This window comes from Hyalella azteca, unplaced genomic scaffold (genome assembly GCF_000764305.2).
Source record: "Hyalella azteca isolate HAZT.00-mixed unplaced genomic scaffold, Hazt_2.0.2 contig7238, whole genome shotgun sequence".
NCBI lineage: Eukaryota > Metazoa > Arthropoda > Malacostraca > Amphipoda > Hyalellidae > Hyalella > Hyalella azteca.
This window is the reverse complement of record NW_025937366.1, coordinates 49,869-76,643: the sequence shown is the minus strand read 5'-3', so window position 1 is coordinate 76,643 and position 26,775 is coordinate 49,869. Positions and strand designations below refer to the sequence as shown.

Sequence of the window (26,775 nt, the reverse complement as noted above, 5' to 3'; positions counted from 1 at the left end):
TACCCTAGAAAGTCATACATAACATATTAACGTTGCGTTTATAAACGACCTGCCCGAAGCTGTGTCTAGCGGTGCTCGATGTATAGAATAGAATAGAATAGAATAGAATAGAAGTGTCGGCATCGAAGAATATAGGCCCATGGCCTGTTGCCGATTCTTGAATTTTTCGTGCCTTGATTCACAAGGGATCCGGCCTTTGGAACCCGATCTTTCCATAACTGATGATTGAGTGAGATAGCTGCTGGACTTATTGCCTGGTCCGTAATTTGCTAGGCATTTTAAGACTGAACATATGCTTATATGTATATTAGATATGAACATATGCTGCATAGCTTCGTCTAGTCTGTTTTTGAAGGCGACACAAAAATTCATACTACAGTGAAGAATACGTCTATTTCTTCAGTGCCGAGTGCCGACACTTCTATTTTATTCAGTAATTGGAGAAAGTTTGTTTGATTAAAGCTTGATTTGATTTGTAAATTTAGTTTTGACACAAAAAATGCATAATTGAAGTAAGTGAAAAAAAAGTCGATGACTAATTTCTACTCTTTAGAATTTTAGTTCCTTTTTTGTGCGAAAAGTCTGAAAAAATTACTTAGTGCTACTTCCGTAGAGCGACTGCTAGACTGTCAGCGACACTGTGACTGCCTGTGAGTCTGTGACAGACCGACCAGTCAGTGACAGACGGTGGTACGAGGTAGCTGAGGTAACTAGTTGGCATCTGCAGCTCAGGCTGCCAGGCAGCTGTCGCTTGCGACTTGCCTACTGGCGTCGGAATGGCCAAATGCTGACGTGACATATGTTTGTATTACTTCTGTTAACCAATCGAGAATAGTTTTGTATAGCAACACATTTTGATAGAGAATTAGCTACTAAAAGTATAAGAAGCTAGTGCCTCTGGCAAGAATTCATGACCTCTGATTTTAGTCAGTAATGTAGGTATATTGACTTAGGCCTATTGTACATGCGGCACAGGTTCGTTTATGATGTTCTGTATTGACTTCTACTTTCTAGTAGGTATTTTCTTTCCTCTTCACCTACTTGCTAAGTTGCTAGTTGCAACTTGCAGTTGCAAGTATGAAGTACCCACTACCTGGTACCGTAACTAGGATACCTATCTTCAGTTATTGATATTCAAGCTGAAGTGATGATCTTATCCTTGACTGTTTGAAAATATTTTTTGCTTTTAATGTAGGTAGATCATAAGAATAAGATAAATGGTCTTGTAAAGTTGTAGTTATATGTTGTTAGAAACGCGATATTAAATAATTCATTGTACATTTTGTACTGTCATAGGATATTTTTGTTATTTATTTCTATTTTTTAGCATTTATATATTTTTATATTATGTTTTATCAGTATACCTATGATTGAAACCCCCAGAAAAAGGACTTATTGAATGTATATTGTTAATTATAAAAGTTCTTATGTCTTACCTAACATAGTTACTATATCAAATTGTCTATAAGTTATAACTTGTGTCATCACTGTCACAACTTAGGAGTCAATGATGCATTGATCATGCATTGACATTTTATACTTGACTGAGTACTGACTTGAGCTTCTGAGTAAGTGTATGTAACCATACTACATACTTTGGTTAAAACTTAGTTAAGTTACTTGAGTACACTTGAAAATGTTGCATTTTATAACTTCAATAAAAGTAAATACAAATATTCCAGTAACAATGAAAATAAAATAGCTTGCACCTAATTCTGTCTTCATCACAAACTGGTTGAAATCTTACCTATATTAATAAAAATAATTTCACCCACACCCAGTATGGTATGTTGGTATCATAGCCTCATAGCCATAGGTATGACTTTGAATGTGTCATGATTACTTATCAATGCAAAATACTACCTATATATATTATTTTTGGATAATATTAAATTTTCCAATCATAGTTTTCATTTAATAATCATGTATCAATAGGTATTAAATAGAGATCCACTAAACACTTGAAAACTAGCCACTCATTCAAAATTTCCATACACAAGCCACACCACTACAGAATAAACTAATGCTATTTTAGCCTATGTACTGTTGCTACACTGGCTATAATTCTAATACTCTTCAACAAATATTAAGCATGTCTATTATAGAGAAGGAAACAATTATATACTTTGTTGCATAATTAATATTTTAGAAACTGTTAGTCTGCTACTACAGCAAGAAAATGGTGCAAGGAAATATTGCTGAAGTGGACCATACTGTCCATAGCTCCTCTCCTTCACTGGCTATGTCATCATCTCCTGCAGATCCATTAGCTCATCTGAAGGCCTTTATTAATGAGCGCAACACCCTACACAGCCATGGTGAGAGTTATTGAAGCTTTTCAATGTATAAAATATGACCTGAGTTTCCTGCAACATTAATTTTCTTAGCAACAAAATCTTATGTTTAATTATTTGAGTAGTGACTAACTTATTTAACTATCAATATATATTATTATGATTATATGAAACTCCAATATGACCTATTAAAGAGCTTTAAAAATAACTATTGGTGATTATTATTAGTCATATTTTTTTTAATTTTCAGTATTTAAATGAATTTCATCAAAAAATTATCTAAGGACAAAAAATTTCCCATGATTATTGAATCAATCATTATGATTTATTATTTATTCTTTCTTTATTATTATTTATTGGCTGGGAAATGAAATGATGGCGGTCTATCATAATTTGTATTTTATATACGGTACTGTATTATACATATTATTTTTTACCCAACTAATTTTTTGACATTTTGCAGGAGAAACTGAAAATGAGCTGCCAGCAACCCCACACCATCAACTTGACTACCTCACTGGCTACCAAAACCTCAGAGAGAAGATCAGTGCCAGAATTGAATCCAGGGATAAATTCTTCTCGCTGGAATTTTTCCCTCCGAGAACTAAGGGTGGTGCTGTCAATTTGCTTGCAAGGTTAATAAATTCATCCCCTGTGTTTACTGGCAGCAAAAAAAAAGGATCTTAGTTTTTTATAGTTGGATATTTCTCACTAATGCACTAACCTTGCAATAATGATGTCTAACTCTTGCAATAATAATTTCATAACTCATCACTCTGCACCAATGATAAGATGGAGAAATTTTGTTTCCTCAATGCAGATTTGACCGTTTGAAGGAAGGAGACCCACTTTTCTGTGATGTGACGTGGCACCCTGCAGGCAATCCTGGTGGTGACACAGAGACATCCTCCCTCACTATTGCAGGTTAGAAATTCAGTTGATACCTACTTTCTTTCTACAAATAAAGGATGGAATGGATTGTTGTAATCATTAAATTAATTGTAATGTGAAAATTATTTTTGGTGATTCATTATCTTGTGTGGTTTCAAGTCCTGTATGACTCATGTTAATAATATAGGCATCATTTTTTCATTGATAAAAATTATCTTTTAACTGTGTAATATTTACATAAATATATTATGTACCTCATTCTGTACCATATGGTGTAAGTCTTCATTATTAATGCTCATAGTTTTTTTTTCTTGTCTGCTCGTGTGTAAATCAAGTGATTTAAGTTAGGTTCCTATCAGATTGTTTGTATTACTTTGGTCAGCATACAGCGTTATCAGAATGAATTGTCAGATTATTTCGAGGCTTTCACGGCAATGCACTATTGTAGTCAGTGCTCACATTATTATCTTCATTACGTATATAACTGCTTGTAAATCAGCATTACCAAATACCACAGCCATATGGATGTGAGTGATAACATGCAAGTATTTGTTCCCAGGAGCGGCTCTGAACTACTGCGGTCTGGAGACGATGCTGCACATGACGTGCTGCTACATGACCAAGGCAGAGATCACTCGCCACCTCAGCAGAGCCAAGGATCTCGGCCTGCGCAACATTTTAGCTCTCAGAGGAGGTAGAGATCATAATGCTTTGTTCAGATTTGAAAATTTGTTACTATGCTTAATCGTTGAAAAGTCTTTTCTATGAGTAAAAATTTGTTTATCATTCATATTTTGTTTCGTGATTAGTTTCCAATGTATATCTTCGAATGATTATGTAATATTTTATGAATGAGAATGAGTTCAGTTTGAGATGCGGTGGAGAGTGCACTTGCTGTGTTGTTGCTTCAGCAGTTTGACCGATTTGCTTCCTGCATAGAATTGCTTCCGGAACTTTATTGCCGTCCGACGGTTTTGCTGTACAGGCTTGTTTCCGGTGATATATTGTTGTGAGAGACCCAAGCTAAATCTCAGTGAAGGAACCCAAAGTCATTAAACAAATGAGAAAGAAGCTATTTCGATGGCTGGAAAGACAGCAAATAAGACTATTAAGATGGACTAATGAAAAGAAGGTTCATGAAAACGGGTTGCACTGAAAAAATTGAACGGAAGTTCGGAATGCAAAGTTGAATGTTTGCAACTTATGCAAAGAGATCTCGTTGAGAGAAGATGATCTCTTGTTTCACAAATAACTGGTACAAACTGGAAAACAAACTGGTACAAATAACTGGAAATACATTGCAGCAAAGTGGAGTTGAAGAATCAATGTTGGATGAGCTTCGTCACGAGGCTCCGTTGGTCAAGTCACCACCAATCATTGTTTATTCTCATTATTGCTTTAAACCTCAGTATTTCAGTGTTCCAAACGAAAACCATTTGTGAAATTTTCATTTTGTTAATAGAAATGTTGATGCATTCTGCAGACCCTCATTCTGTTGATGTTGCAGACCCTCCACACGGTGCAGACAACTGGTCACCACCCTCGGATGGGTTCACGTATGGCAGCGACCTGGTCGAATACATCCATGCTCAGTTCGGGGACTACTTTGTTGTTGGGGTGGCAGGCTACCCTACTGGTCACCCTGACGCTACCTCGTACGAAGACGACATCAGACACCTCAAGGAGAAGGCATGTTGAATCTTGCTAAGAATAAGCACCCCAGTGTGACCTTGTTTAGAAAATTTTTTCTAGTATATCTATATTAATAAAGAGCAATGCATTTTTAGCGCATTTTCTCATTTATTGAAAAAATGCCCTATTGTGCTCGTCATGTCCATCCGTCTGTCCGTGACTTCACGTTTTCGTCAACAAGAAAATGCGCTCTCTGTCACTCTTTGCAGTGAGTACTGAGTTATATGTTTTTGCATTTAATTGCTATTCTCAAAAAATGTTTTAATAGATTTAATTTGTTGGTATTATTCATTCAATTAACCTTGTTTAGAACACACACCTCAGTAATGTTCTTGTTAACAATACGCAGCCCAGTAACATCTACATCAGCCCACTAACAGTAGGGTGCGTATTCTTAACAACCTCCGTTATTTTAAAATGGCTGACTCTCTTGAAAAAAAAATTTTTGGTTTTGAGTTTGAAAGTGTTCTTTATTTTTTTTTCTAGTGGATTTTTTTTTCAAACGATGCTGGTTGATTGGTGTGTTTGAAACAAAAATTTCCCAATTTCTTGCTGATTCTACTTTTTTGAATTAGATTTCATCATTTTGTTGCTTTCTCTCTTCGGTGATGTTTATGATTGCCAAACATATATCATGCAATTAACATCTAATTACATTCATATTACATATCTTTATTGATTTGTTTGCTGCTTAGTACATTATGCTTTGAAATGATGTACCTATCATTATTTATTTTCAGGTGGATAAAGGGGCCGACTTTATTATCACTCAGTTGTTCTTCAAAGCTGAGACGTTCATCAAGTTCGAGAAGGACTGCAGAGCTGCAGGCATCACGTGTCCTATAATCCCCGGTCAGTTTATGTTGATAAACTGCCTTTTTTGATTGATCTCTCTGCTTTTGTATGTACCGTCAAGTGGGGTGACTTCGGCCACCGGGGGTGACTTCGGCCACCACTACAACAGAAACAGATGACAGCAAAACAAAATAATAAACGTTGGCCAAAGTCACCCCGGAGACCAAAGTCACCCCAGTCACTTTGTCAAACGTTTATTATTTTGTTTTGCTGCCATTTGTTTCTGTTGTAGGTGTGGCCGAAGTCACCCCACGTGACGGTATATCATTTTTCTTCAGATCGTCAATCACTAACTGTATTAATATATTTTAACTCAAGCTCAAAGCTTATTTCTACCTATGATAATAGGCACAAATATTTTGGTAAAATTATTAAAGTTATAGGTACTTTCCGATTTTTTTACGACACTCGTTCTGCTTCTTATAAAATATTCTGTTACAGGAATCATGCCGATCCAATCGTACGATTCGTTACGACACACGTTATATTTGTCATAAAATGTTCTGTTACAGGAATCGTACGATTCGTTACGACACACGTTCTATTTGTCATAAAATATTCTGTTACATGGATCATGCCGATCCAATCGTACGATTCGTTACGACACACGTTCTATTTGCCATAAAATATTCTGTTACAGGGATCATGCCGATCCAATCGTACGATTCGTTACGACACTCGTTCTGCTTGTTATAAAATATTCTGTTGCAGGAATCATGCCGATCCAGTCGTACGATTCGTTACGACACATCGTGAAGTTGAGCAGACTGGACGTGCCAAAGGAGATCATGGAAGTGGTTGCGCCCCTGAAAGACAACGATGAAGCCATCAGGAATTTCGGCATTCATCACGCCTCTACACTCATAAAAGAGCTTTTTGACAAAGGGATAGCGCCTGGGGTTCATTTCTACACACTCAACAGGTTTGAGAAATATTCCTGACATACGTAGATTTACTTTGGATTAAATTTACAAATAGAAGTCATTGTCTTTGTGTATAAATGAGTGAAATTCCTAATAATATGTTCAATTGTTCATGTGGTTAAAGCAAATATGCGATACGGTATGTGCAAAATGTATTGATGTTCGACCATTTGTTTGATATGTGAACTAAACAATTGTCTGGTTGTAAGGATGAGTGAGATTCCTGCAAAGTTATTCATATGGATAATGTAACTTAACGAGATGTGCTAAAGTGGCAACCACTATATAACGAATGTAACTTAACTATATAACTAATGCAACTTGAGCTCTATGTAACTAATGTAACCTGACCACTATGTAACTAATGTAACTTAACCACTATGTAACTAATGTAACTTGACCACTATGTAACTAATGTAACCTGACCACTATGTAACTAATGTAACTTAACGAGATGTGCTAAAGTTGCAACCACTATATAACTAATGTAACTTAACTATGTAACTAATGTAACTTGACCTCTATGTAACTAATGTAAAGTGACCACTATGTAACTAATGTAACTTGACCACTATGTAACTAATGTAACTTGACGACTATGTAACTAATGTAACTTGACGACTATGTAACTAATGTAACTTGACGACAATGTAACTAATGTAACTTGACGACTATGTAACTAATGTAACTTGACGACTATGTAACTAATGTAACTTGACGACTATGTAACTAATGTAACTTGACCACTATGTAACTAATGTAACTTAATGATGTAACTTAATAATGTAACTTAATAATGTAACTTAATAATGTAACTTAATAATGTAACTTAATAATGTAACTTAATAATGTAACTTAACGAGATGTGCCCTGACAGAGAAGTGGCAACCACTGCCATCCTGAAGAAACTTGGCCTGTGGGCAGGGGCTCCTCGGCGGCCGTTACCCTGGAAGATGGCGGCCAATTACAAGCGCTGCTGTGAAGACGTCAGGCCCATATTCTGGGCCACCAGACCAAAGGCTTACGTCTACAGGCCAGTGAAAAGCATTTGATAGCTGGTCATTAATTACGATAGTATAAATATATCTAGTCACTCACGTCAACATTTCAGCACTGATCAAAAATGAAAAAAATTGTTCATTAATTTGATGCATCATTAATTAATTTATATCAGTATTCCTACTTATATTTTTTTACTCTGTTGCAAGTGTACCTTTGTACCTTCGTTTACAGAATTTTTCAAGTATTCAAGCAATATTTTTTATTATTTCTTCATTACTTAACGCTTAACTGATTATCCTTCATCAATTTTGTATGGTTATAACAGGTCATTTTATCTGAAGTTCTTTTGCTTTATTTGAGGTTCTTCTATTTTATTTGAGGATCTTCTATTTTAGCTGAGGTTCTTCAATAATAATTACCTAGTTTCCTTGGGTTACAGAACACAGCACTGGGATGACTTCCCCAACGGGAGGTGGGGCAGCTCTGAGTCTCCTGCGTTTGGAGAGCTCAAGGATTACTACCTCTTCTACCTGAAGGTGAAGCTTCACAGATATTTATTCGCTCAAGTTTTTAACGCTGGTCACGTTGCTAGTTTTTACAACGCTAAGATCGTACCGAGTGTAGTTACAGTTGTACGTATGCAGTACAACAAGGGTTGAACGAATTCAAATTGTGGTGGCTGAGCAAATTATTTCTGTAATTACATTCGTAAATTTTTTATCCAGTTTTTCCTGATCTTAATCATAGAATATTTTTGAAGCCATTTAGGGTAAATGTATAATGTAGCAAAGGATATCTTAAATTCATATTTAAGAAAATTCATGGCCTTTGTCTTAGTGAATAAAATTGAAATGTAAATTCAACTACAGAGAATTAAGTGAGCACATACAGCGATAGCCAGTACAGAAATGTCCAAGTCCTTTAATAATGAAATCCTTTGGCATGGATTTATCATTTTTTAGAGTTTAATAGATGATTAGTTCATGTATTTACAATATTATTTGTTGCAGTCAAAGAGCAGTCGCGACGAGCTGCTGTCGATGTGGGGGGAGAGCATCAGTTCAGAGGAGGACGTGTGGCGCGTCTTCCACGCGTACATCACCGGCACCCCCGCCTGGGAGGGAGCTAAAGTCGTCACCAAGGTGCCTGTGTAAATAAAGAAACAAATTTCCATGTAGTACAGCATCAATTTTATGAACAGAATGTTTGAAAAGGACAACTGAATAATAAACAAACAAATTTCCATGTAGTTAGGACGAGTGGCCTCCTGCCACTCGTCCTTACTACATGGAAATTTGTTTAATTTTCAGTTGTAATTTTCCAACATTCTGTTCATAAAGTTGATGCTGAACTACATGGAAACTTGTTTCTTTATTTTACAGTCATTCATAAAATAGATGCTGAACTATATGGAAATTTGCTTATTTTTCAGTTGTCCTTTTCCAAAATTCTGTTCTGTTCATAAAATTGATGCTGAATTACATGAAAATTTGTTTATTTTTCAGTTGTCTTTTTCCAACTTCTGTTCATAAAATTGTTGCTAAACTAAATAGAAATTTGTTTATTTATTTTAAAGTTATTCCTAAAATTAATTCTGTCTCATTAATTAACGGGATCTGTATTTCAGTTGATTATTGTTCTTAATCAGTTCTTTTAGTAGATCATCTTCGTACAAAATGATCGAACTTGGAGAGCAGTTGTAGTTGAACATTTCATTAGAATACATTTTGGGAAAATGCAGTCTACCCTATTTAAATTTTAGTAACAATTACAATGAGCCTCAATTGCTTTATAGTTTTGGTTGCTTTAGCTTTGTAAAGTGAGGATGAAACTCCGACAGGACTAGCGCTATTACAGTCACGTATCGACATATTACTTCCTAAAATTTGAATTTCATTAACTGCTCGACTTGCTCCATGATAATTCAAAGTGTTGAAGCAATCTCCCTGAATCTCTTTCAAATTTTTCTCACAATGTAGGGATCATTCACTAGCCATTTGACCGTTTCAAAATTGTTCGTGCAGGTTCCCTGGAACGACGACGAACTGAGCGCTGAGACCTGCCAGCTGCGCGACAAGCTCGCGCACTTCAACTTGCGTGGCGTTCTCTCCATCAACTCACAGGTGAGGCAGGCTAATTTATATCTGATAATGATCTTTTGATTTTAACTCGCTAACTTTTCCCAAAAATTACAACATTAATTGACTAGGTTGGTAGAATTTTCTACAAAAATAGAATTTAAACTGATCGTTTCAGCAGGTTTTCCGATTTTCTTGAATCGTAATGGGATCTTGGTTCAGTGTTTGTAGGTTTTTTTCTTAGGTTGTTTCTGGAAAAAAGTTTCTTTTCTTCATCGACGTATACAATAGTTTGTATTGCGAATTTGGTGCCTTAATCGATAGGGGTTATTTATTGTTGAGAATTTTTTTAAGTCTGAGTGAATTAATCTATTGTCAATCGTCTTTCATTATTTGCCACAATAATATCTAGATGAGTTCTGGTATTTTGGACGGATTTCTAGATAAGTTATCATATTTTACTCAGTTTGTCTATTTTCAGGCGCTTCATTATATAGATAAGTCATAAATTTAAACGAGTTGTTCACTTTGTGACGCTATATCTTTTAGCGAGGTTATATTTCAAACGGTTTATTCATTTTGTAGCACAACAATTTTTAGTTAAGTTATCACATTTACAAGTTTTTTTCACTTTCTGGCACTACAGCTCTTGGATCAGTTATATTCCACACGACTTGTCCACGTTATGGTGGGTACATCTTTTAGGTAAATTATATTTTACATGTTTGGTTGTATATCTGACGCAATAATTTACAGTAAAGTTGTCATTTTTACACGGATTGTGTTGCAGCCGAACGTGAACGGCGCGAGCAGCACGGACCCGGTGGTGGGGTGGGGTATGCCAGGAGGTTACGTCTACCAGAAAGCCTACCTCGAGTTCTTCACGAGCAGAGAAAATGCCGCGGCGCTCAAGCAGGTCCTGCCTCTGTTCCCCAGGGTCAACTACCACATCCTCAACAGAGACGTGAGTCCTATTTTTAGCGCATTTCTCATTTATGGTAAAAATGCACTATTGTGCTCGTCATACCCGTCCGTCCGTCTGTCCGTCCGTGACCTCAAGTTTTCGTCGACGAGAAAATGCGCTCCCTGTCACTCACTGCAGTGAGTACTGAGTTATATTTTTAGCCATGGATTTTGCTCATTTTAGTACTGGGTAAGCCTGTTGTTAAAAGCTTACCTCTTATTCTAGGTGTGTTGAAAATCGTCTTGAACTCTCAGTTCTATTCTTGATTACTGAGAACTAAATCCTTAACCTTTTCCTTATTTATTCTCCAAACTTCCAAATTCTGCTTGCTTTTTCTATTTATTTGTTATTTGAAATTTCTTCACCTGAAAAATATATTAGCCATGTTCCCTTAAAAGCTTTTTTCAGAATTGGAGCTTCTTAGTGCTTGGAACAGCAGAACTGGAAGTCATTGTTTGAATTCAATCATTGCTACTTCCCCGCATTTTTTCTAGTTTTTATGGATTGCAAACTTGATTTCGAATGCTTTATTCAAGCTCAATGATTTGACGTCACCTCTTCATGCATTTTAAACATATTGATTTGAATTTTTCTCTTCATGAATTTTAAAGACAACGTGCCTTGCATGTTTACTTGACACTTGTTACGTTGCAGGGCAGTGAAGACACTATTTTTATGGATTATAAGCTTGATTTTAAACGCTTTTTTCAAGCACAACGATTTGAATTTCCTCTCTTCATGCATTTTAAACACAACGTGCCTTGCATGTTTACTTGACACTCGTTACGTTGCAGGGCAGCGAAGACACGACCAACTGTCATCGCCACCGGCCCCTGGCGGTCACCTGGGGAGTCTTCCCGGGCACTGAGATCATCCAGCCCACCGTCGTCGACTCCGTCAGCTTCAAGGCGTGGAAGGTCAGACCACGTCCCGCTATTAAAATAGAATTTGAATATCGGCCTACCCGAGTATTTACAATTATATAATATATTATAATGTAAGCTTTAGGTCGTGGAAGGTCAGACCACGTCCCGCCAATTGAAATAGAATTTGAATCTCGGCCTACCCGACTACTGATTCCATTAAAACCTTTATATACTATTATATAATATATTGTAAGCTTGAAGTCGTGGAAGGTTAGACCACGTCTCGCAAACTAAAATGCAATTTTGAATCTCGGCCTACCCGAGTGATGATTCCATTAAAACCATTACTATTATATAATATATTGTAAGCTTAAAGTCGTGGATGGTTGACCACGTCCCGCTAATTAAAATAGAATTTGAATATCGGCCTACCCGAGTATTTACAATTATATAACATATTGTAAGCTTTAGGTCGTGGAAGGTTAGACCACGTCCCGCCAATTAAAATAGAATTTGAATATCGGCCTACCCGAGTAATTACAATTATATAACATATTGTAAGCTTTAGGTCGTGGAAGGTCAGACCACGTCTCGCTAATTGAAATAGAATTTGAATCTCGGCCTACTCGACTACTGATTCCATTAATACCATTATAGGCATACTATTATATAATATATTGTAAGCTTGAAGGCGTGGAAGGTCAGACCACGTCCCGCTATTTAAAATAGAATTTGGATATCGGCCTATCCGAGTATTTACAATTATATAATATATTGTAACCTTTAGGTCGTGGAAGGTCAGACCACGTCCCGCTAATTAAAATAGAATTTGAATATCGTCCTACCCGAGAGTACTGATTCCATTAAAACCATTACTATTATATAATGTAGTGTAAGCTTTTAGTCGTGGAAGGTTAGGCCACATCTCTTTTATTGCAATAGCATTTTAATTTCTGATGGTTTCATCAAAACCAATTTCAATTATGAAACAAACTGTCAGCTTCAAGGCATTAAAGTTCTGGCCTCTTCTTGCCTATTGCTATAGCATTTGAATGTCGGATTACCAAAATGTTGATTCCACCAGAAACTATTAAAATTATACCATATAGCGACAGCTTCAATGCATGGTAGTTCAGGCCTCTTCTTGTCTATTGCGATTGCATTTTAATGTATGATTTTTCTCATTTACGGGAACAGTATTTGAGGGCCTGAGTACCTGAGGTACTCAGGTACACATTCAATCAAAAAGCAATTATACAATGTATTAAATGTAGTATTTAGATAACGCGTAATATTTTTGTATTCTGAATGTAAACAGAAAGTCTGAGTGTAATTGAATCACTTTTCTTGCATCGCAGAGTTTACCATTTAGAAATTTGATCTAAATTTTATTCGTTAGATTATCGTCAGCAATAAAAAGTTAGCGACATTTTGAATTGTGAAACCGCTATTAATTAATTTAATTACAGGATGAAGCTTTTACGCTATGGGAGGTTCAGTGGGGCAAGCTGTACGACGAGAAGAGCGAGTCTCGCGCCGTAATCTCGCATATTGCGAACAACTATTGTCTCGTGAATCTCGTCGACAACAATTACCCTGAGCAGTCTTGTCTATGGGACGTCCTGGAAGCCATGTTCACATGGAAGGAACTTGATGCCAAGAAGGATTCAAACGACGATAGTTGTTCTGTGGCAAGAGGTAGCAGTTGTTCATCGGAAGAGGTGCTTGTGAAGAGGATGAGTAAAGCTCAGATTGTGCCAATGATAGAAAGCCCAGATTGTGCCAATGATATGCAGGTTCCTTGTACGAACGAACTGCGCTGAGCGAGGTTTTAGTTTCAGGGTTTTGTCAATGTATAAATCACATTTCATTGACTAACTCAAGTCGGAGATTTCAATGTAGTCCAATTGAAAGCTTTGATAGTTAATGCTTCCATAGGGAGTTTGAAAACGCTCAAAATTCACTAATAGACAACTGCACTGCAACCCAAGGTGAACTAAGGTAAGTTTTATAGCATTTTATTACGGTATTTATATTTAATTTAGTTTGTGAATTACACTGTCTTCATTTATGCACTGTCCGATTAGTAAATGTTGTTATATTATATCTTCCAGGACGCATTAACATTGTTTTAGCTTGTAACGACTTCCATTTTGTACGAAATGAAGTTCAACGAAGAGAATCGTCATCAAATGGTTTGAAGTAGCCTCTCATGTCATTTGTCAATTTTTTTTATTAGACTTTTTGCAAATTTTTTCAAATGTCGAAGTCCAGATGACGACAGAAATACTTTCAACTTGCATGAACTTTTATGTGAGGAACTTTTATAGCTTCAAGCTCGTGGCAAAGAAGAGGGTAACTTTCTGCTGCGAATTTATATTCGAGTATAAATATTAGGTCACGCTCTTAATTAACGCCTCTTAACAAAGAGGCGTTAAAGATACATAGAACAGATTTTACTAGTAAGAAAAAGAATTTCATCGCAATATTTTCAAGTCGCATGTTACGGGAAGGTTGAGGTTCGATTAGTGGTTTGATTAATAGAATTAAGCAACAGCTTCACATGGTGAATAAAAATTACTATAGTCTTGTCGGAGCTGGCTTGTTGAAGCATTGAATGTTGATTAAGCATTGAACTCCGTGATTTATTACTTGGTCTAGTCTATTTGTTGATCCAATTACTGCAAAAATTGCGGAAGAAATGATGTTTACCCGATTTATGTTTATCTCGCTTTGAAGTGATGGCTGCAACGTTTTCAGTTCTATCGAGACTTGGCGCACGCTGCTATAATAATTAATATTGTGAAGTCTACGTTTTTTTAATTCTCTCTTGTCTACCTACTAGCAATTCGTAGTTGTTCATTTATATTATATAAGTTTTCTCGTGATAGATGCTGGCTTTTTTTATTCAATATTACATTATTATGAATTATTTACAAATGCATTATTTTTCCGTGCTAAATGCACAATTATATTTTAGTCGCTAATTGTTTTGCTTAATCGCAGCTTAAGAAGGAAAGGATAAAAGAAGGAAAAAATAAAGCGCGTTCTTCCATTCAACATATCAAATTTCATAATGATCACGTACAAAACAAAAACTCAATACTCTCATCCTATTATTCGTACATTAATGTTGAAAAAGAAACTACGAAGAACTGATGGGTAATTGACGATTACTTTGAAACGTTCGCGGGAATTTTCAACATTTTTTCTCTGCGTGATGGAATGATGTATGAAGCTATTTTCGGTTTTCTATTACGCACATTTCAACCTATGGTATTATAGCTATTTAAGGGTACTTTGTTAAATTGTGTGCTCTGGTTGCTATGACGTTACGAATCATAATTCAAATAATCCTTAGTTGCTATTATCACAAATATTTGAAAGAGGTTGGAATGTACTCTGAGTTCAGATTCTACCGTTTTTTCCCAGTTGAGCTTTCGTACAAAATGTTTTTTTTTTCAATTCCTATCGTAGGTTAGAATAAAAAAAATATTGAATGTATTCCACTCGCCTACATCTTCTCAGAATAATTGAGTAAAAGTTGAATTATACTGATAACTCGTGACTCTAGACAAGATGAGCGGCTTCTATCCAACGACTAGGTTCCTTATATGAAATTAAAATGAAATCCGGTCACGTGAGGCAGCGCTAACTTTTTACCTTTGATGCATGTAAAAGAAAAAGAATTCTCAACCTAAAAAATTGGTCAATGAGGAAGAATTTTAAATTTTCCTTTCTGTTTCTTGCCAGAAATTCTCAGATTCGCGTCCGTGGAAAACGTCGCTTAACTGTTGTTGCAGGCATTTGAAATTGAGAGAAATCTGATGCTGATCCAACATTGGATCTGCTACGATCAATACTGCGGGCGACATTGTCACTACCGCTGCTGCCTGCAACGTTAAAGTAATCTCTAAATGAACTACTTTTCGTAGCAACGCTACTTGCTGAACTGAAGAAGCTTCTCGCTCCGGAGTGAGCGACGTCCATTCGAGCTTCTCTGGCATCCTCTTCTCGCTCCTCGTCTTCTTGATCCAATATTCTTGTCACTTCTGGGTGCTGGCTGAACCACAGCGACCGCGGATTTTGAGCGCCTTGCGTGTCGTCCGCTTCAGTGGTGAAAATGCGGCTAGTGTGAGGCAAGAGGTCTTTACCTCCGATGATGCGAGGCAAGGATACTACGCTTCCTGCTTGAGATCCGTGACGAACCTTATCCAGAAAATAATTTGTATCAACAGAAAATTCATTTGCTTCCAAGTTAAACTTCATAACAAAAAAAATTTTTAACTATGTGCTCTCAAGTGAAGGAAATTCCGAAAGGGAGAAAAGAGATCAACATTTTGAAAGAGAGGCTTAAAGTTGTATGCCTACAGTTCATCAACAGAGAAATTCTGTTAAGTTGAGGGATCTGTTAATTTAATTACTCATTAAAAAGAAAGAAATCGACACGGCTAATAGCATTTTTCAAGTAATTGAACTCCGAGTAAGATTTGAACGACTTGAAAGTTTAATCAGAGTAAATTCTAACCATACTTTTAGACAGTGTTAAACTTCCGTCCATTACATTTTTTAGAATTGGCCAATTAGCCCAATTTCGAGCCTGAATTACAGATCTGAAAACAAAGAATACGCAGTTTCTATAAAATTGTATGAAAAATACAAATATTGCGTGATCGTCCAGAAATATTCTTACCTTTCGAAAGCGCTTGAAATTTTTTGAGACATTGGACTCGTTCGGAAGAGAAGGTCGATGTTCTTCACCAAGAATTGACGTTCTCATAACTAGACTGACCATCAATGTTTGACATGGTTTGAAACTATTGTCCAGCTTCTCAGCACAAGGCTTTACATCCTCCTTTACAGCGGGAGGTGCTGATGGCTCGAGGTTAGCCGCAGCAACGGGGATGGAAGGCTCAAGGGTTTCATCAGTGGGTGCGCTCGGTGTCTTGTTCTCGTGTTTAAATCTCTGTCGGAACAAGGGTAGGCAATTTTATGAACAAGTGCGAGTAAAGATACATTAAATGAATCAAGTATCAATACGGCATAAATCATGAATATATGTTCAAGATGTTACACAATAAATATTGAACTACTAAGATGACACGATTAATTTCGATCTAAGAGATTCACGAGGTCACACTTCTGGGTCAACTCGTAAATCGCGCACTTGTTTGAAAAATACGGCCTGAAACGATATACAGGGTTAGACAAAATAAGGGAAACGTCTGAGAAATAAATATATTTTAGTATGGTGTAGGTCCACCTATTGCGGCAATTACAGACATAATTTTCCAAGGTATTGATTCATACAAATTGCGAATTGTTTCCGAAGGAATTTTAACCCATTCTTCAGTTGAAACTACCTCCAGCTCTTGTTAAAGACGACGGGGGCGGGAATCAACTTCTGACTTGCCTCTCTAAAATCCACCACAAATGCACGATATTATTCAGGTTTGGTGATTGTGGTGGCCAAATGAGATAGTTAGCTTCATTAGAATGTCCCTCGTGCCATTTTCTAACAATTCAAGCAGTATGGATTGGGGCATTATTATTATCCATTGGATGAAGTTTGTCCTCCAAAATTCGTAAATAGTCACGGCTGTTGATTCTTCGAGAAATGCCGGATTTCCAAGAAATAGCACCCCAGTTCATCAGTCGGAATCAAATGACTCTTTTGGTTGTCTCCAAACGTAAACTCGGTCAGAGGTTGGAAATAATGTAAACGATGATTCTTCAGAGAAAATTATAATTTTCCACTGCTTGAGGGACCAACTCTGAAGTTTTTTTGCACCACTCTAAAACGCTTTGAAGCATTTGCATTTGACACCAGAGGTTTTCTAATTGCAGGTCTTCCATAGAATCAGTATCTGTGTAGCTATCGGCGGAGTCTTCATAGAAACAGGGGTCTGTATGTGTCCATTGAGGTCTGCAGTAATTTTAACAGCCGTGGTCTTTCGAGTGTCCCTCATAATTAGATTTAGGTATAGACGGTCTCTCTCAGACATCTTCGTCTTTCAGCCAGACCTGTGCTTTGCTGGGGACGTTTTCCCTCTCTTTTAAAAGCAGTGATTATTTTTTAGAGTTTCTCCAGAAACGTCAAGCATTCGGGTAGTTGCTGTCACACTAGCACCTGCCATACGGGCACCAACAATTTAGCCTCTTTGAAAGTCAGCGAGTTTTGCCATTTATAGGTTATAGGTTACGTTACAGACACAAAAATTTGCTTAAAAGATCTCGGCGAGGATAAAATATCAATTAGCAGCAAGAAGAAACAATAAAACATAAAAATTTCACGTTTTCATTGTTAATAACATTTTCAAATATTACGATATTACAAAATGTCAGGTGTTTACCATATTTTTTCCGACCCTGTACACAAGTATCTCATATGCAGCTACTGAATCCGTTTCAAGTAGCGTATCATTGTGAAGTGTTTAGAATCTACATGAATTTATTGTTTGGTATATTAGGATGGCAGAGCTCTTACGGCTACTCATGGCTTCTTTTGATAATTCATCCATAGACCATGGGTGATATTTTCAGAAATCCTTATATCACTTATTTCCTGATCAATATAATATTTTTCCTAGATATTTTAGTCTGATACGCAAAGCGATACCTACTTAACAATTTTTTCAGTAACTTTATCGCGTTTACGTTAAATTCTGAAGTATACCTACTACGAAAATATGTATAATTATCACTGTAGGCTAACAAATTTTTAAACGAAGATGTCCGATAATGCACTTTCTACAAAAGACTGGATTTAATATATTCAGTCAAGATTCGGGTATACCACAACAGAAGTACGATGCTGCTCTTAGACTTCAAACGCTGCTGCTTTAATCCTCACTAGTCTAAGAAACAATAACTAACCTTCCTCGCCAAGAATCCTTCACGGGAGACCAGAGTTGGGGTGAGGTGTGAAGTCGACTGCAGATGAGGCGAAGGAGTTTGCGTGCGAGGCTCTGGTTTGATTTCGAGCACGTCATTTTCTGGGTCCTTGCATTGCTCTTCCTCAACTGTGGATCGTAAACGCTTAATTCCACCCGCCATCGGCAAGGAAACATTTGTTGACTTTCCTGATGGAGCCTGGGGACAACAAAATCACTATGATGCGCTTGAATAATAGGGACAAACAATATACAATTATTTAAACAGAAAAATTCAAAAAGGAGAGTATAAAAATCAAAATTATTGATCAGAACGGAAGAGGCTCACATTTTAGCACAAGTAACATAAGTTCTCACTATAATTAACCTGTTTCACAATTCGTCGTGGCACAATAGAGGTCGGCAGCTGGAAGACGTTTGTGTTCTTGACCGTATTTTCCCCGACGGCACGCAGACAACTGTTCGTATCAAGGGACGCAAAAGGATCCCGGAGCTGGGCAGAAACTGGAGCCCTGATGCAGTCGAGGCTGGGCGGCTCCAATGATGGCAGAGGTGCAATCTGTAATTCTGGGCAAAACTGCGTTTCTGGATAGGAACCACGCAGCGTTTCAAGACTGGGAAGAGCAGCAAATGAAGACGATTTTGTTGGGTCTGAAAGAGACGCAGTCTCGGGAACTAAGTTGTTGCCAGCGTCAGCACCACATACCAAAGAATGATTAGCTTGAGAGGGAGGCGTAGGTGTGGGAGGGACACAGGTAGCACTTGTGACACGATTGCTCCTAATCATTTCAATCTTCTGTCTGCCATCACCCACAGTTGATGGTACTCCAACCTGATTAAGTATTTTTGAATTACTCTGTGCTGCTGCGGAGCTCTGGACTGCAATATTTGTACGCGGGGCGCCTGCTGCAGTTTCATCGTCGAAAATTTGAGTGCTAGCACAAGGAGGTGCGAACGATGATATATCAGCAATGTCGTCGATCTCATTTTCCTCTGCAGCCTAGAATGAGTAATAATTACAGTAGGTTATATTTAAAAAATAATACTGAAATGTCAAAGCCTAAGTTTAGTTGTGCTATGTCATAGTCACGAATTTGATACGTCATAGTCACGAATATAATTTCAATTGAACAATAACAGCATTAATAACATTGCCGAAATATATCAACATTTTATTTCCAAATTATAAAAGATCACCGTAAACGCTAAGGTTCTATTTTAAAACAATGACTGATGCTTCAGTGAATACATTTTTAAAATTTTTTTTTGTACTTCAAGAAGATAATTCTAATAAACTGATCTAGCACTTAATAGGTGAAATAATAAGAAAACGTGTATTTACCAACGTCAGGTCGACTTCCGGGGTTGGGAGAGGAGCAGGCTTTGCTATGGCTGGGCGTTTAGAGGCTGATTCAATGTCGCCGTTCTCCGCGCTACGGAACCTGGCGAGTTAACGGTCTATTATTGGCAAATGTAAAGTTATTGCATTCTATCATTATTACTTTTACTATTATTTATTCGAATTAAACTTTTGTTGATAAGAACGTACAACGCTAGAATTTGGTGAGTCAACAAGTTTTGTGTCAAAGATCGTACAAAATAAAGTATACATTGTTCTGAGCTCTACTGGCGCTGTTGAAAAATGCAATGGCAAAAATTTAATTGCAATATTTGAACCGGAGCTAAATCACCTGAATTTTCTATGGAAATTTATTAAAATTTTCAGCATTAAATCACTCACTGTTCAAATGTTCATTGAATTAATCCTTTTTTTAGAATCTGGCACGAGAACGATTATTCAAACAGTTATTGTAGAAATTTTCCTTCTATTACCTATTTTCTTACCGCTTTTTGAATCTACCTCCGTTGACCACGATCGACTTCTGTGAAGACTGAGCCAGACCTAAACTGGGTGTTGGTAGTTCGTCACATTTGCCAACTTCTTCTTTCACTTGAGCTGCTGTCGGTTGCAACGCTGAAATTTCCTTAGTCCTGCTAACTTTATGATTCGCCTTATCTGACTTCACATCGTATTTTATAGGCTCTGTGCATTTCACGCCATAGGAAATAGTGGCAGTGCAGTTGTCAGAGTTGAGGCCAGAGTTTACTCTGACCGCTGCAGAATTCTGTCCAATGAGCAAGTTGGTAGAAGTTTTACCACTGCAGCTGCTGCTCGGAGTCTCTGGTATTACAGTTCTGCCACCAGGGGACTTTTTTGAACTTGCAGACGAAGAACTTCCTCCCAAATCTTGTGTTTCGGGAGCGTAGATTGTGGTTGAAGTCTGTGGAAAATAAGTGCGGTGAGGAAATAAAATAAGAAGAAATTCATTTCCTTCAAAAAACTATAAACGACCATCTAATCGCAAGTATATCTTTACTCTAACAGCGTTCAAATACAACTCCATCTTAGTGCACAGATTCCAAAAACCATGATGAATAAGCGCAGATTTTGTTTTCTAACTAATCTGTTATAATTTTGGTCCCAATAATTGGTAACAATTACAAAAATAATTTAGGTTATGGAACTTATAACGTGAATGAATCAGATTGTTATACAGCCAACTTGTACTTATAAATACGTTCAAAGTACAAAATGTAAGAAAACATTGAATATAAGAATTTTTCTATTATTCCACTCAGTTCCATGTAGGTATATAGTTCTTATAAGTCCGATATTTTCATTAAGAATCGTTACTTGTGATTGCAGAGCAGATCGCTCGAGCAGGATCTGCTGAGACACAGCGGGGTTGCAGAAGCGTTCAGTGGAACAATAAAGCACAGCCAACACAATGTCAGACTCTGGGATGACGTGAAGACCAGCTTTCTTCACAGCACCTGATGATGATGTTAATATTAGTGAGCGGCACTACAGAAATTGCACGAGCTACGAACGAGCGGTCTTAAAAATGCCTGTTAAGTGATTAAAGAATAACGAATTTATATTCTTAGATCTGATCGCAATCTTCTCAAGTTGCTAGGAGTAGAGAAATGAAGAAAAAAATATAACTCAGTACTCTCTGCAGTGAGTGACAGAGAGCGCATTTTCTCGTCGACGAAAATTTTCTCGTCACGGACAGACGGACAGACAGACAGACAAACAGACAGACGGACATGGTGAGCACAATAGTGCATTTTTTCCATAAATGAGAAAATGCGCTAAAAAAAAATAAATAGATAATTTTCCTTGTACCTTAAGTTCATGCAAATGGAAGACTTAAATTGACAGCGGATCATGGCCGTTCAAATGGCGGATTAACGGCAAAATGCGGAATATTGGACGTGGTTAAGAGCAATTGCATGCTTTTACATAGAAATAGGAAGATCAAAATAATATCTAACGAGCATTCCTAATTGTGGAAATTTTATTACTTCATTAGGACACAGACCAATTAAGGGGAGGAGAAAATAAAAAAAAACATTAAACTTGACGACATGCGGGAGAAAATAAAGGTAAGCACGAAGAGACATGAGGAAGTATATACATAAGAAAATAACACCAGAAGTAAATAATTATGCGGGAAAAAATAAAGAGACATGAAGAAGAGAACATGAAGAGTCATGAAGTGTATGCATAAGATAACAACTCCAGAAGGAAATAATTAAACAATATAAGGAATCTACGCTGGAAAGCCTCTAAAGCCAGCCTCACCAAGAGCAGCAGTGAAGGCAATGGTGGGGCCGCCGTCCTCATCAGCGGTCTTAAGTAGCAGCGCTGACCCCGCGCTCACCGAGTCAATGTCTTGACGCTGCAGGATGGAGCAGCGACCGCCTGTATTCAGGAAATGGAATGGATCATATTGTCCTAACGATGCGTAAACAGATAGTAGATGATGCCTAATAGAAGTGTACAGATGCAATAGAAACTATTGCATCTATTGAATATTGAGCATCTATTAAATAGATGCTCAACTTGCATCTGTACACTTTCTTTCTCACACTGCAAAAACACTCTTACCCACTGCACTCGCATAGGATGGATATAGTAGTAATGATACACGCTTTTACCAGGCCAAATAGGGTCAGGATAATCACCGCTATTTGGAAACGTCTCACATTTATCTGAGTGTAGAGTCATCAGAATTGTATTAGAACTGCTTCATTCGATTGGCTGCAGTTCTTGACAATGAGCATAATTTCAGATTACAATCTGGTGGTACATTATCTAAAGTGAGAATAAGCTTAATTATAACTAATTACAAGGTGAGCAAGCAAATTCAGATCCAACGAACAGGTAAATCTCAATTATACGCTAAAAACGTTTTAAAGTATTGACTTATTGCAGGTTATAAAAGGCAGGAGGATGATTTCAATTTAGCAAGTAAATTCAGAACAAGTAAATCTCGTCAAACATACGCTAAAAACGTTTTAAATTATTGCAGGTTATAAAAGGCTAACTAAAGGATGATTTAATTTAAATTATTGCAGGTTATAAAAAGCTGGAGGATGATTTCAATTTAGCAAGTAAATTCAGAACAAGTAAATCTCGTCAAACATACGCTAGAAACGTTTTACATTATTGCAGGTTACAAGAGGCTAACTAAAGGATGGTTTAATTTAAATTATTGCAGGTTATTAAAGGAATCTGAAGATGAGCATGCGGCTAACCTGCCAGTCGTATGATTTCACTGAGCCGACGATGAGCTCGCTTGGACCCACAGAAGAAAGTCTTGCCTGCAAACAAAGTCTTTCTTCGACCATCAGCAGCGAACAGGTTAGGAGAAGGTTTGATTGAAGGTTCCTGCGTTAAAAGGTCATATTGTGAGAAAACAAAATTTGTTCAAACTTTTCAAGTTTAGCTTGACTTGTTTTTATTAGCTTTCTGGTGGTAGGCGGTTTATGGCTAAGTATTGAAAGCATAACAATTAAAAAGTAACACTCTTATCCTTAGCAATAAAAAATTGTTCCTTATTAATGAAGCAATAAAATTAGATAGATATCGAAAGATTTGCAAATATAGAACTGACAAAAATCCGGTTCCTAAGTGCGCCACCAACTAGCTAGAAAATAACAGTTCTTGCTATGAACCAACAAACAAAAGTCATAAACAAACTATATTCTTGAAGAAAAGAAAATCATAAACCCTGGAAAAATCCTGTAATTGAAATTGCACGTTTTCCATCAAAAACTTTCGTATTCTTAGGCTCTCTGGCACAGGATAATCACCGCTAATAAAATTTTGTGTAGTTTTGAAGGCCTATGCTAGTTATATATAGGAGTACAAACATGCAACATAAAAACGGGATTTGTGATTAGTTGGATCTAAAAATAAAATTGTACTCTTAATTCACGTCAATTCAAATTTAAAAACTGAAAATAAATTCAACAATTCTTAACGTGAGATTTATTTTAGGGGCCCTTTTTACTCAACATACTCTAAGTTAAAAATTATGAACGTGATTTACAAATTTCATAATAAATATACCGTGATGGCATAAATTACAGTGACATGGACATGAAACACGACTCATTTATGATGACAGCATAATGTCTAATTTTATTTAATATTAGTATAGGATAGTGAGATATATAGCACTCACTGTGATGGCAGGAAGGTATACTTAACATCAGTATAGCACCACGAATAACCTGTATAGCACTCACAGTAATGGCATGAAGATATCCTTAACATTAGTAAAGCTCCCCGAATAACATGTATAGCACTCACAGTAATGGCAGGAAGGTATACTTAACATCAGTATAGCACCACAAATAACATGTATAGCACTCACAGTGATGGCAGGAAGGTATACTTAACATTAGTATAGCACCACGAATAACATGTATAGCACCACGAATAACCTGTATAGCACTCACAGTAATGGCAGGAAGGTATGCCTGTGCAGGAGGCAGTACAGGTTGGCTGTCTGTGGCGGCTCGTACAAGCGCCGTCAGGTACTCTGGTGTCACGATCAGGCCACCGCTGGCCAGCGCACACGCTACCTGCGGACGTCGTATTTATTTATGTTATAATAGGCTAGACCTAAATCTGTATTAATAAATTCGTAATTATTGTTTTATAATATGCTAGTCCTGAATCTGTATTAATAAATTAATGTTGCTTTGTATTATTAAGTTCCTCACACGCTACCTGCGGACGTCGTAATTATTTATTTTATAATATGCTAGACCTGAATACGTATTAATAAATTATTATTGCTTTGTATTATGAAGTTCCTAACGGCAAATGTTGATCTGAATATTGTATTGCATAGCAGCACGCTATTATTATCAGTGACAAATTTGTCTCGCTAATTCCAAACACATTTTTTCATTCAAATCTCATAGTCAATAACTAACATTAGTTCAACTACACAGCGACAAACAAATGGTTGGAAAATATTACAGGAATTTAGTTCCAACTACACAGCTAAAAATGAATTGACAGACAGCTTATCTTGAAAAAATTGCTTTAAGTCTCCGTTGATCGAACAAAATAATAACAAAAAGTTTGAAATGATGTCTGTTCCTGAAAGTTTGTAACGATGAAGGAACGGACCTTGGCTGAAAGTTTGTAATGATGAAGGAACAGACCTTGGCTGAAAGTTTGTAATGACGAAGGAACAGACCTTGGCTGAAATTTTGTAATGATGAAGGAACAGACCTTGGCTGAAAGTTTGTAACGATGAAGGAACGGACCTTGACTGAAAGTTTGTAACGATGACGATGAAGGAACGGACCTTGGCTGAAAGTTTGTAACGATGAAGGAACGGACCTTGACTGAAAGTTTGTAATGATGAAGGAACGGACCTTGGCTGAAAGTTTGTGATGATGAAGGAACGGACCTTGGCTGAAAGTTTGCAACGATNAAAGTTTGTAACGAAGTAATGGACCTTGGCTGAAAGTTTGTAACGAAGTAATGGACCTTGGCAGAAAGTTTGATGAAGAAACGAACCTTGGCAGAAAGTTTGATGGAGGCCATGACAAGATGCGTGCAGTTCTCGGTCCAGTCTTTGCTGAAGACAGCGCCCAGCGCGAGCAGCTGCTGCAGGACGAGTTCGGCGCTCGGCAGCATAGACGTCGCCACCACCAGCGGCCGCAGCACCAAGCGATACGTCGCGGTCAACCCGAACCTGTAATAATAATATAATATTAATATAATATAATAATAATAATAGTGGATATTGTGAAGAGATCATCGAAATCTCTTCTGATTTGAGCCAATCAAAGGAGGTAATTGGTAAGAATTCAAAAATTTCAGACTGAAATTCTCAGATATAATCCGTGTCGAAGATCATTAATAGTGGATAATAATAATAATGATGATAATAATAGTGGATAATGTGAAGAGATCATTGAAATGTTTCCTGATTCCTGCCAATCAAGGTAAATAGTTGGTAAGAATACAAAATTTTCAAATTAAAATTCTCAAATTCTCGATACGTCGCGGTCAACCCGAACCTGTGATAACACCACGATAATAATAGTGGATATTGCGAAGAGATCATCGAAATGTTTCTGAGTCGACCCAATCAAGTTAAATAATTGGTAAGAATCCAAAATTTTCAGATTAAAATTCTCAGTTATGAATTGTGCCGAAGCTCATTTGAGATCCTAAGTCTGGTTTGCGGCTTCATAATTTTTGGAGTAAAAAATGTAGAGTAATCAAACTGTTCAACATGAGTACACGCAGGAATGTGTAGGTAAAATTTCCTGATTATATGCGTACAATTTATGACCAGAGAGTGCATTTGAATTTTCAAGGAGTTGAACAATTCTTAGATGACGTTGGTAGATCAAAAGGCAGATTTAGCAAATAATAATATATTAACGACGTTTCGAATGTAGCAACATTCATTTTCAAGTTAAGAGAAGCATTGAATAGTGAAATTTGGTTGGACATAAGTACATAATACACGTAAATAGGATACAACACAAAAATTTCGAGCCAGAAAGTCCTTACGCAAACAATCTCAAATTTTATTTCCTTGCACCTTTTTTACTCTTATTTTTATTTAATCACACAATTGTGTTGTATGGAACATTGTTTTTGGGAAGTTGATTTCAGACACGTATTTTTTTAAATTCGATAATGCAAACACACACCAAGACTTTAATAAAATTTGGGTCGCACTACGAGCTTGCGTTTTATAATCATATACACAAGGAGTGGGATATACTTATTAAGCTTATATATACTTATCATAAGCTAGATATATTATATATCATATACTTGATATATACTTAGTAAGCTTTAATTATATACAACAACAAGCAGTTATGATCGGAAAGATCATAACTGCTTTGGTTATGGAAAGATCGCGTTCCAGAGGCCGGATCCCTTGTGAATCAAGTCACGAAAAGTTCAAGAATCGGCAAC

General features: G+C 36.9%; 2 protein-coding genes across 2 annotated transcripts; one reads left to right on the top strand and one right to left on the bottom strand.

Annotated features, from left to right (window-relative positions):
* Positions 1-1,951: 1,951 nt before the first annotated feature.
* On the top strand, positions 1,952-15,015 carry LOC108681433 (methylenetetrahydrofolate reductase-like). Its single transcript, XM_018170460.2, has 14 exons — positions 1,952-2,318; positions 2,758-2,929; positions 3,115-3,218; positions 3,745-3,879; positions 4,693-4,874; positions 5,618-5,729; positions 6,444-6,654; positions 7,533-7,688; positions 8,097-8,193; positions 8,668-8,799; positions 9,682-9,780; positions 10,526-10,699; positions 11,494-11,616; positions 13,035-15,015. The coding sequence occupies exons 1-14, from the start codon at positions 2,180-2,182 to the stop codon at positions 13,386-13,388; spliced, it is 2,190 nt and encodes a 729-aa protein (XP_018025949.1). The 5' UTR covers positions 1,952-2,179; the 3' UTR covers positions 13,389-15,015.
* LOC108681429 (nibrin) lies at positions 14,616-26,032 on the bottom strand. Its single transcript, XM_018170454.2, has 12 exons — positions 25,992-26,032; positions 25,351-25,528; positions 24,273-24,398; positions 23,064-23,196; positions 22,108-22,227; positions 21,154-21,293; positions 20,304-20,740; positions 19,801-19,900; positions 18,826-19,458; positions 18,442-18,657; positions 16,259-16,531; positions 14,616-15,774 (listed from the first exon to the last, which is right to left on the bottom strand). The coding sequence occupies exons 1-12, from the start codon at positions 26,030-26,032 to the stop codon at positions 15,325-15,327; spliced, it is 2,847 nt and encodes a 948-aa protein (XP_018025943.1). The 3' UTR covers positions 14,616-15,324.
* Between the last annotated feature and the right edge of the window lie 743 nt (positions 26,033-26,775).

Bases quoted from the DNA above. Each gene is read 5' to 3' on its own strand.
- LOC108681433 (XM_018170460.2), top strand. From the start codon at position 2,180: ATGGTGCAAGGAAATATTGCTGAAGTGGACCATACTGTCCATAGCTCC. The intron at 2,930-3,114 runs GTTAATAAATTC...TCCTCAATGCAG, and splicing joins GCTGTCAATTTGCTTGCAAG to ATTTGACCGTTTGAAGGAAG. The intron at 8,800-9,681 runs GTGCCTGTGTAA...TTGTTCGTGCAG, and splicing joins GAGCTAAAGTCGTCACCAAG to GTTCCCTGGAACGACGACGA.
- LOC108681429 (XM_018170454.2), bottom strand. From the start codon at position 26,032: ATGAAGCCGCAAACCAGACTTAGGATCTCAAATGAGCTTCG. The intron at 25,529-25,991 runs GCACAATTCATA...TTATTATTACAG, and splicing joins AGGATCTCAAATGAGCTTCG to GTTCGGGTTGACCGCGACGT. The intron at 16,532-18,441 runs GTTAGTTATTGT...TTGTTCCGACAG, and splicing joins AAGGATTCTTGGCGAGGAAG to AGATTTAAACACGAGAACAA.